The following is an 11917-nucleotide window of genomic DNA, read 5'->3' on the forward strand; positions in this document are numbered from 1 at the left end:
ATCAGAATAAAATTTTCAAAAAGTTTAAGACATGTCTTGTACAACTATAGAAGCAACACAAATAAAAGACTTAGTTACTCACCAGTGAGGAAACCAGTAAGATGATAAAGCTGTCTGAAAGAACATTTTGAGGAACTGAGTATTTATAGGTATTTTAAAAGGAATGTTAGAATAAGATGGCTAGGTTAGATAGAAAGCTGTTAATGTCCTATAGGGCAATAAAAATCATAGCCTTGAGGTTATCTTTTCTCCCAGACAGAAATTATTTGCATCACTAGCAGACAAGATCTGTAACAACATATTGCAGAAGCTGAGCCTTTAATGCACAATAATAACTAAGTGAAATGAAGATATATTTCTCTAAATAATTAAATATCCTTCGGTTCTCTTGTTAAACAGTGTGTCAGTATAACATCAGAAGTCCTATCTGTAATCTCTTGATCTTATTTTCAAGTTATTTTGGTAACAAAAATAAGAAAAAGATTTGAAAGTTCTGAAATAATGTTGCTAACTATAAATATGAGCATTTAAGATGTTGGCACATTTCCATTTTAAATATGTAAATCTTATCCCATATTAAAATGTTCAACCCTAAGGCTACAGCTTTCAATTTTAAAATAAAAATTTTCTTTCAGCTTTATTTTACTTTATTAAATTTCAGTTGGTAAAGGAAAATATTGCCAAAGAGATTTTATAAGGGCATTCTTTTCTTACTCACGTTTTTATTCTGAGCTTCATCATTGATTATTTTAATTTTCTAATATTTTATTTTTCTTACCATAGTGTCTTTGTTAGAAATTTAATGAATTTCTAACAAACAGTGAAACTGTAAACTATTCCTTTTTTCATATTCCCTGGCATGAAACTGAAGATAAATTTTATATATTTTTTAAATTTTTGCCACCAAAGAAGAATACTAAATAAATAAAAGGAAAAAAACTAGGTGAAATTTTGTTGAATTACAATATAACATTTTTATTCATATTCATCTGTAAATACTTTTTGCTAATGCATATAATACTGTAAGAAATTGGTTGTAATAACCAATTTTATTAGAATATATTTTAGTCTTTACTAGTTAGAAATATAACTGTTAATGAATGAAACATTAAAATATAATTGAACATTTAAAAAAAGCAGAGCAGTATGGTTTTAGCCAGGGCTGTACTATATGGACAGGGAGATTATGCATTGCTCAAAGGCAGGGCAAGGGGCCTTTAAACTCTGTAGCCAAGCTATGAGCCTTTCTTATTATCCTTGAGGAAGAAATGCTTTTCTTTTTCTAATCTGTCTCACTACAAGGAGTATTTTTTTTCTTTTTTTTTTTTAAGCTATTATAGCTTTTATTTTAAATTTTCAGCCATAAAACAGTAAAACAAATCCACTAGTTTACCAAAGACAGTTGGATTAAAAAAAAACCTGGGTACAGTGGCTCGTGCATATAGTCCCAGCTTCTGAGGAGGCGGAGATGAGAGTCTCCCTTAAGCCTAGTAGTCAGAGTCCAGCCTGATCAACATAGTGAGAGCCTTTCTCTAAAAAAAAAAAAAAACACAGAAAAGGCAGTTGGATCCAAATTGTATTTCTGAGAAATGGCGCCTGTTCACATGGCTAAACATCAGTTGTCCCAATAGGTAAGCTAATGGGCCAAAATTTGGAATAAAGAAATTTCCATAGTAGTTTGATTTTTAAAAGCATATTTTTATGCTTTTTTCAATTTTAAGTGACTATAAGGTTAAAAAAATTTTATAACATAAGATTCATTTTAAAATAAAAACTAAATTCTAAAGTTACGTGAAAGCTAATATTGTTGAATGCTCCTTCTGTGACAAGTACTATGCTGGTCATCACTACACTTACACAAGAAAGGTACTATCTTTAACCTGTTTAAAATGATAAAGATGTGAAAATCATGTAAACTTTCTTCTTTCTTTTTTTTTGTTAACTTTAAGTTCTGGATGGATACAGGTGTAGAATGTTCTGGTTTGTTACGTAGGTATGTATGTGCCATGGTGGTTGCTGCACCTATCAACCTGTCACCTAGGTTTTTGTTGTTGTTGTTGTTGTTTTCGAGAGAGTCTTGCTCTGTTGTCCAGGCTAGAATGCAGTGGCACAATCTCGGCTCACTGCAACCTCCGCCTCCTGGGTTCAAGTGATTCTCCTGCCTCAGCCTCCTGAGTATCTGGGATTACAGCGGTGTGCCACCATGCCAGCTAATTTTTCTATTTTTAGTAGAAATGGGGTTTCACCATGTTGGCCAGGCTGGTCTTGAACTCCTGACCTCGTGATCAGCCCGCCTTGGCCTCTCAAAGTGCTGGGATTACAGGTGTGAGCCACCATGTCTGGCCCATCTTCTAGGTTTTAAGCCCCACAAGCGTTAAGTATTTGTCCTAATGCTCTCCCTCCCCCTTACCCCAGGGAGTACGTTTTTATAATTAGTACAAAGGTACCGTATAGGGCCTGATGGTCATCTTTTAATGATTAGACAGCACTTTTACCTCAACAAAATATCTACAACTGCAGCATTTCATAGCAATAGAAAAGTCAGCTTTGGTGGAGCGGTGGGGAGAAATCTAATAAAGAAATTTCTAAGCAAAATAGTAAAAATTATAAGACTTCAAGAAATTGAAGTAAACTTTTATAATATGTAATTGAGAAATAATGGTTACCTTCTATTTGCATTTGCCCAGTAGATACCCAATCATGGTTGAAGATGATGCTAAATTGTTAACAGCTATGTGTTCATTCATTTGACTAAGCAAAAAATAAAATAAAATTGTTTTCTCAATCTTGTTTGGTAAGATTAAGCCATTTCTATTACTGAAGCATATTTGAATTCTGTATAGCTAGACAATAAAATATAAACTCTAAAATTCTATTAGACTGTTTGGATGGTCTCATTTCCAAGGACCATGGCCACTTCTGATGTCTCTAAATTTCTCTTGGGGGTTATAGGTTCTAACACACAATTTTTACTTCAGGGGACATATTGTAATGATAGCATTTTTTTCCTGTTGGTGTAAAGCAACAAATTTTAGCAAATTCATTTTAGTAAATTTAATTTAAATTGTGCATGTAAGATTTGGCATTTCTATAGGCTGGTGATGAACCCCGCCAGCTGAAAGAATACAGAGGATTTTTTAAATCCTCATCTTTGGTTCTGTAATAGAGTGTTTTATTTTCTTCATAATAAATTCATGTTGCAGAGCACAAATAAGTGTGTGTTTTATGTCTATATATTTTAGACGTGGGAAAACTGTTTCTTTTTGTACATGCTTAAAGTGAAATTTCTACTTTTTTGAAATATAGGGGATTACTACCAGAATTTGTTAGAATTAAAATTGTTTACCAACACATATTTGAAAGCTAATCAATATTAGGTGATCATACGACTCTGGTATCTTCATGTATAAGGTTAGCTGTAGTACAAGTAGTTTTGTGACCCATTTGCTTGTTAATAAAATCTCGTGTATATGTCTATAGGTGAAACTTGGTCTAAAGGATCTATAAGGTACCTTCTAGCTTGAAAGTTCCACAATAATAGGTAGTACATTTATTTTTTAATTACAAATGGTGTAGAAGATACATAAAGCTAAGGTTTTTTTAGTTACTGCCTTATGTGGCTTGGACATTGGTATGGTTGCATGTTTCAACTTTAGCTCTTATTTATTCATATGCTGCCAATGTAATGGACATCGGTAGACCTTTTGGGAGAAGGTGAGTAAAGCTCTGTTTTAAAACTTCCATTTTGAGAGACTTCTGTGTGTAACAACTGTCCTCATTTTGACCATTTGGAGTCTGGTATATCTTTCGTCTTTTCCTTTTCTTCCATTTGCTCTCTGTCTCTGGTGAAATATAGATTCTTTGGCTGCACTCTCCTCTGTTCCCTCTGAAGCACAGATTTCAGACCCATTTGCACCAGAACCTACCCCTCCTACTACAACTGCTGAAATTGCAACTGCCTCAGCTTCTGCCTCCACTACTACAACTGTTACTGCTGTCACTGCTGAAGTGGATCTCTTTGGAGGTTAGTTAGTCTCACCACTATTTTCATTTTCCTTTCAGGATTGCAAAAATTACTTGAGAGTTAAGGTGTTTAAAATTGTTAACATTATATAACAACATGCCAGAGTTGTTTAAGTACTTTTTCAATGTTTATTCATGTATATTTATCTTCACTAAATTCATCAACTTTCTCTTCACTTAATTTTAATACTTTTATAGCAGAGGTTGCAGCGCATCAGGCCCATTTGGTTTTCAGGTTTATTAACATTAGAATTCAAATTGCTACCAGAACTCCTGACTTTATGTTCCTGCTCTCCAGTGTCTGTGTAAAAGTGGTACCAGAGCTCTCTGTCACCTTTAGGTTTATTTAGTTTTTGGCCAGCTTAAAACTAGCCCAGAGAATATTTGGGGAATGTGAGAGGAGCAATACTGGCCTAAGTTATTTCTTAATATTTAGGGCAAAAAAATCATCTAAAAGTAATTCAGATTTGGAATTCTCTGAAGAGTTTAGGGATGTGCCTGTTTTTACAGCTTTAAGCTTGCTCTGTCCAAATAAAAACTTGGATCATCTTTAGTTTTGTAACTCCGAGAAAACATCTGAAGCAGCACTTGAAAGGCTGATTGAAAACAGATTTAAGTCAGTCTTTGAAATGATTGTCTAAAAATATGCTTTCCATAGAAATGTAAATATTGACCCACTAAAATATCTTGGACTCTGCCAATATAATATGCCCGGACCTGATGAGCCATGTGAAGCCGATTTATTCATATATGTATCCCCATCTTCTTGGTGCTAATGTCTGCACCTGGAGAAGTTCTCATATCAAATATATACATCAAGTGATGTTATAGTCATTATAGTTTTGTGTATCTTCATTACCATATAACATATTTCCCAGGGCATTTTGAGAATATGGTAAAGAAATTGGAGGAAGAAAATGGTGAGAGCAGGAGAGATTTGGCAGGCTTTGGCATAATCAATATGTACCCCTGGGAAGATGCATTTAACACACTGTCACTTACGACTGTGCTACATGCCATGTCTCTAAGGTTGGCCAACATCATTCAAGATAAGGAACACTCAACTAGACACAGCGTTGTTTCCACTGCTTTGCAAAAGAAGTTTTCTGCTGCCTTGCTGCACTGTCATTCTTATTACAGGAGAAACCTGTTTATAAAAGAGTAGAAGAGAAGGAATTGCAGACCCTTGAATGAAGAGTCACCCATGGTTTGGCGTAGTGGCTCATGTCTGTAATCCCAGCACTTTGGGAGGAGGCCAAGATGGAAGAATTGCTTGAGCTCAGGAGTTTCAGACCAGCCTAGGCAATATAGTGAGACCCTGTCTCTGCAAAACAATTAAAAATTAACCAGTTGTGGTTGCATGCACCTGTAGTCCCAGCTACTTGGGAAGCTGAGGCAGGAGGATTGCTTGAGCCCAGGAAGTGGAGGTTGCAGTGAGCCATGATCATGCCACTGTACTCTAGCCTGGGTGACAGAGCAAGGCTCTGTCTCAAAAATAAAGTTAAATTTAAAAGAGTCACCCACTATAGAGGGTTAGGTTTTTGTTTATGCCCCTATATCCTTTGAAATCAAAAATTTAAGTTTTAGCTTACATTTATAAAATCAACCTCTTTCCTCTTCCTTCCACGAATCTAAATCTGTTAGGAAATTCTTCTGCAAATCTAAATCTGGTAGGTCAAAGTTATTTAGGCCTGACTTAAGGTAAGTTAAACCTCTTGACCTCCTTTGCCCTCAGTTCTCCCACCTATACTTTAGGAACCTTGGTCTAGAGGATCTCTAGGGCCCCTTCTAGCTTGAAAGTTCCATAATAATAATATGTAATACACTTAGTAAATGTATTTAACTTAAAATGTATCTTTTGCCCTCCCTCTCTTATTGGTGTGGCTATTGGTAGTTTCTCATAGGCTTGTCTTAACAGTAGAACTCTAAGGAAAATATGAATGAGATGCACAATAATTTTGTGCTGAAACATTTCTATACCTTAGCTGTTTAGATTTTTTGTTTTCAGTCCACTTATAAGAGGCTGATTACTTCAAAGAAATCAATCAACTCTATCTTACTTCATGCATAGCCCTCTAGAATAATAAAGCCTAAGATATTTCTTTGAAATATTCTTTGTGGTATTATGCTGTTTGTGTTTGTTATTTATTTCTGCTTTGACTATATTCATCAAGTAGAAAAATCTATATGTTTAGAAAATTTTCATGATGGCATTCTTTTTATCTTTAATATAAGCTTAAAGGGTGAGTTCTGCAGAGAATCATGTAACTTAATGCCAAAGAATGAGACTGTCCTGGGCCGGGTGTGGAGGCTCACATCTGTAGTCCCAGCACTTTGGGAGGCCAAGGCAGGCAAATCACAAGGTCAAGAGTTTGAGACCATCCTGGCTAACATGGTGAAACCCTGCCTCTACTGAAAATACAAAAAATTAGCTGGGTATGGTGGCAGGCACCTGTAGTCCCAGCTACTTGGGAGGCTGAGGCAGGAGAATTGCTTGAACCCGGAGGCAGAGGTTGCAGTGAGCCAAAATCGCGCCACCGTGATTCAGCCTGGACAACAGAGTGAGACTCCGTCTCAAAAAATCTGGCTGAGAAATGACTGTACAATGACAATTACAGTCCTATAGGGCTACACAGGTCATAATTGTTTTATTGACCTGTGTACTTCTAAAACTGTCTCCTGGCCTCTGATAGCTGTAAAATCTCCATCCTTTATGTTCAGGAGTCTATATGTATCATTATCTGTCTTGGGATTTTCTCTAATTTCTTTCATTGCCTTCATTGGTTTATAAGAAGTTATTCAGAGATTTAGTTTTTAATAAAAACCTAAGCTAAAATCTCTTCGGCCACTTTGTGTGGCCATTTTTAAAATATTTTGTCTCTCTACAATGGGCAAGGTAGAACTCTAGAATAATCAGAAAACCGGTTATGTTTTGTTTAACACAGCCTAACTTTACAACTTTAAAACATGCCTTTTTGAAGTCCTATGCAATATGTACAGCAACTAAGTAGATTTCTTTAGAAATAAAGCTTACTGGATTTGAATTTCAGAAAAATGGCTAATTTCATGCCTGTGAAATATTAAAACTGTTTAATGAATTTTAGTACTATATTCAAATTAAAATTTTTACAAATAATAAATTATTTTTAACAGAAATATTCAGATTGATACACAAATAATGTTTTAGTCATTTCAATGTAAGTGGTTCATGTAAGTCACTAAAAATTTTTTGTCAGATACATTTATTAAATGCTTCATTTTTTAAACTGAACTTTAAAGAAATGAGATCTGCTTTTTATGATCCTGCAGAACAGGATTGCAAGGCAATATTATGCTTTAAAAAATTAGTAAAATCAGATCAACGAGATAGAAAATTAACAGGGATATCCAGGACTTGAACTCAGACCTGGAACAAGTAAACTTAATAAACATTTACAGAACTCTCTACCCCAAATCCACAAAACATACATTCTTCTCAGTACCACATCACACCTATTCTAAAAGTGACCACATAATTGGAAGTAAATAACTCCTCAGCGATTGCATAGCATTTCACAGGTTTAAATGAAATATTGGTTGGCTGCTTGTTTGTTATTTTCCTCCCTTATTCCTTCCTGTCTCCGTTGTTAAGCACAATTATTGGCATACAAGAGATTTTTAATACCCATTTTTTAGACTGCATTCTAGCCTGGGCAATAGAGCAAGATTCCGTTCTCTCTCCCTCTTTCTCTTCCTCTTTCTTTCTCTCTTTCATTTTCTTTCTTTCTTCTTTTCTTTCTTTTTCTTTCTTTCTTTCTTTTTTCTCATTCAAAAAAATTAATAAAATTTATAAATTTTCATAAAAATAAAAGACAAAATTCTTTAAAATATCCATTTTTATATTGATGCTAATTTTACTAACAATAACACATTGATTTGAACAACACAGGGTTTTTCTAAACATTAGAGTGCTAAATTGATGCCAATTTCTCTGCACACCAACAAGGATACTCTTTCAATCAGCTGTGTCAATTTGTGAGCAAATCTTCATGAGTTTGGTAGTCTGCAAACATTAAACCAAGTGGCTGGAAAACCAGAGAACTCACCTCACAAGCCTGATCCCATGGGTACATGTTGGTCAAAAAACTAAGTTAACCAACCTTCCTTAAAACCAATACTTAAACACTTTCTACTAGATTTCATGTACAAGCCTTATAACCTGGGACCTTTGGGGAAGAAAAGGAACCAGAATGTGACCCTTGGGCTGTTGAGAACAATTGAACCCTTTGTTCTGAGTGTGTGATATAAGATGGCTTATGTGGCCAAAGTAGATGGGGAGAATAGGTCAGGCTGGGGGAAACAACAGCTCTTAGATTTGTGAGAGGTAGTCACATGATAAAAAGTTTGAGAGGAAAATTCTTTCTTAGAGTGCTAGATGGGGAAAAAAGACTAGTCTGCACAGTCAGATCAGTTTACGGATTAAGGCCTAGACTGAGTCCATAATTGAAGAACAGCAGGAGCATGCATTTCCAGGAAATAGCGCTGGTTGAAAAACTGACAGAATGTAGAAATTAACTGCAAATGGGTAACATGAAAAAGAGAACTGAACTGGAAATAGCTTTAGTTTGCAATACTGGAAAGATAATGCTGCCATTAATAATGAAAAAAATAGATACTAAAAAAAGTTTTGTTTTTTTAACAAATTCAGATTTTATTATCTCACAGTTCTGGTGGCTGACTGAGCTCAGCTGGTCAGTTCTCACTCAAGGTCCCTTTTGTGGCTGCAGTCAGACAATGATTGGGCCTGGTACCATCTGGACACTCATTCATGTCTCCTGTGGGGCTGGGACGATTCAAACAGCTAGGGGTGGGAACACCTGCAGCTCCTATCTTTAAAGAAAGTTCTGACAGTTGTGAATTAAGTTGATAATGTTTAGTTTTAAGTAACAAGAGAAGCATTTAAAGGAGATATCTTGCTGACAAGGGAATTTTTAAAAACCCTCTTCTGAGAATGTAACTATAACAATATGGGTTTTTTTCTCTACTTACACATAAGTGATAACCTAAAAGGGTCAGCCCACAAATATCTATTTAATCCCTGGCACTAATGTAACTGATGTTTATTCAATTATAAAGGAGGGAGTAATATCATAGAATGAGGCACATTTCATAAAAAATGCAGTACAGTGGCTAAACACACAAAGCTCAATCAGACAGCTTTGAGCCAAATCCTAACTCTGCCATTTTCTGGCTCTGTAACATTGGTCAAGTCATCAGACTTTTTTTAAAAAGTAATTTTTAATTGAAACATTAAACTTTGTGTGTGTGTGTGTGTGTGTGTGTGTGTGTGTGTGTGTAATGTACAACATGATGTTTTGAAGTATGTGTCATTGTGGAATGGCTAAGTTGAGCTAATCAACATATATCCATTACCTCACGTATTGTTTGTGGTGAGAACACATATGCTGTAAGATTTGGTTCTCTTATCTACAGAACAGAGATAGTGGAATCTACATCACAAGATAGTTACAGATACTAAGTTTAATAATGGCAATATATATGATTGCTATTACTGTTTCTACTCTTTGCAATATTATTGGCCTCAGTTCCAAATTTTATAGGAACAAAAAGATAGAAAACATCTGACCTGACTGATGGCAAAATATTTACAGCCCTCCCAACCTCTTTTCATACTTGTCTTATATTCTTCTGCCCCGCTCTTAGGGAGTGTGTTGCTCTAAGTCCTCTAGTATCCTTAACATGTCATTTAGAAAGTAGGCCTGCCCTATCCCTTAATATATTCTTCATTCTTTAGTCTTATTTATTTGACCTCTCAGCCTACTTGTACTCAAAATATATATATTCCTGGCTGGGCATAGTGGCTTAGGCCTATAATTCCAGCACTTGCAGCGGCTGAGGCCAGAGGATCACTTGAGCCCAGTAGTTAAAAGCTATAGTGAGCTATGATAGTGCCACTGCACTCCAGCCTGGGCAACAGAGCAAGACTTTGTCTCTAATAATAAATGAATGGGATATATATTTCCTCAGTATAACGAGAGGAGCAATCAGATCAGATTAATCCATAAGATACGAATAATTGATGTCCTGTTGTCCCTTCTAGAGATATTTGTGATTTGGTAAAGAGCCTTTTAACCCAAATAAGTATCTAGTTTAATGTTTGTTATTCCACATAAAACTAGAACTCAGCGTTACTAAAGAGTGTTTCATACTCAGTTTGGGACATGCCAGGTCAAACTGAGAAACAAGTTTCTTGTCTATAGCATGTCCGAGAGTCTAATACACTAAGTAAATCTCCAAGAAAGAGGATATACTATGTAGCACTTCCCAAGTATATATGACAAGTTATTTTCATGACGGAAGGAACGGTGTTCTGGGAAACATGAGTAGATATTGCTGTAGATAGTATTTGGAGATGGGAAGTCTAGCAGGTAAGTGACAGGTTCTAGGTGAGTGCTGGTCCCCACTTCCCAGGAGTTTCTTCTTCTAAGCCTGTCATGCTTATGATTACTTGATTCCTTCTATACTTTTGAAACTATGGCATCTCTATGCAAGCTCCAGGACTTTTTACCTTAACTAACATTGTTTGTTGATAGAAACACATTGGGAAGCATTTGTACACATCAGCCATTTGTAAATTGGGCATTATAAACTGTGGCTGCTTGTATATTATCAATATTCTACTATAAATAATAATACACTTATGGTCTTAAAATATGAAACCAGTTTTAATCTGTTGAAAATAGATTATTTTCCAAATAATTAGAAAAATATAATTGTACTGTGGTGTCATACCCTAATTTTATCTATCTATATCTTTAAAATAAATTATTGGTTACATTTGGAAATGCTTTTCAAGGATAGTGAAGACTTAACACTTAGGAGTGCTTAGTAAACCTTTAATGTTAACACTGTAATTTTGCCTGTACTAGATTATAAAAAAATCTTAAAACTAGAATTGTTTATATTGTCATTATATATTTAATTATATTGGCATTAAAGAAGATATTATGTTTGCTAGAAATAATGAGACAGGGACATTTTAATAACACAGTGAATTGGTATTACCTGAACTAGAAAGTTTAATGTCTTAAATTACATAATAAAATTATTTTTTGTTTTAATTTTTACATCCATTAATTTCTAATGATACATAAAACATGCTTCTCAAGCCCTTATACAATGAGAATGTCATTACCTTTTGGATCCTATTAGGCCTCAGCAGTATCAACACTATATCACTTGCATGTTAACTAACATGAAGGTGTGCAAAGAATAATTGTTTTGTCACCACCAACAGTGCATGGGCCATAAAAATGCATTTTAAAAAATTCATGTTGTATAAGGGAGCCTTATTCACAATTTAACTTGGTTCTTTTACTATATTTTCTTCTCTTTTTATTCCTTTAATTTCTATTGTTTTAAAAACTGCACCCAAGATGCCTTTGCAGCTTCTCCTGGGGAGGCCCCTGCAGCATCCGAAGGGGCCGCCGCACCAGCTACCCCAACCCCTGTAGCAGCAGCACTTGATGCATGTTCAGGAAATGGTGGGTTTAAAGTCATTAGCCAGTCTGTTATTTTTCTGTCCTAATGTAAAACCCCCGTAGTTAGATGTGGCCATATGTTTTTCTAATTTTATTTTCTTCTGAGTATAAAATATCATTCATCATAACTGAATAAATAATGCCAGCATTTAAAACATTAAGACATTGAAGTACATACTTATCAAAATTGACAATTTCTTAAGATTGACAATTTTTGTCAGTGCAAGTATGCTGTCTTAATGTTTTTTTTTTCTAATGCTATATTGTACTCTTGTAACATTGAGTTCAAATATATTGGCATGTTTTAATGAATTTTCAAAGCTACCAGATTGACCAAACTGAGTGAAGATTTG

At 35.0% G+C, this 11917-nt stretch overlaps 1 protein-coding gene across 8 annotated transcripts in view; it reads left to right on the forward strand.

Annotated features, from left to right (window-relative positions):
* The window catches only part of SNAP91 (synaptosome associated protein 91), a 162227-nt gene that overhangs the window by 108703 nt on the left and 41607 nt on the right, over nt 1–11917 (forward strand). For 6 of the 8 annotated variants that reach the window (XM_064360873.1, XM_064360871.1, XM_064360875.1 and 3 more), the window contains exons 14-16: nt 3700–3714; nt 3857–4024; nt 11460–11567. In XM_064360873.1, coding sequence (XP_064216943.1) covers nt 3700–3714; nt 3857–4024; nt 11460–11567 — 291 coding nt within the window. The remainder of the gene's footprint in view (nt 1–3699; nt 3715–3856; nt 4025–11459; nt 11568–11917) is intronic. The other 2 variants (XM_064360877.1, XM_064360878.1) reach the window with 2 other exon arrangements.

The sequence above is a fragment of the Aotus nancymaae genome, unplaced genomic scaffold, assembly GCF_030222135.1.
Source record: "Aotus nancymaae isolate 86718 unplaced genomic scaffold, 86718_ANA_hifiasm-v0.15.2.pri h1tg000040l, whole genome shotgun sequence".
NCBI classification, from domain to species: Eukaryota; Metazoa; Chordata; class Mammalia; order Primates; family Aotidae; genus Aotus; species Aotus nancymaae.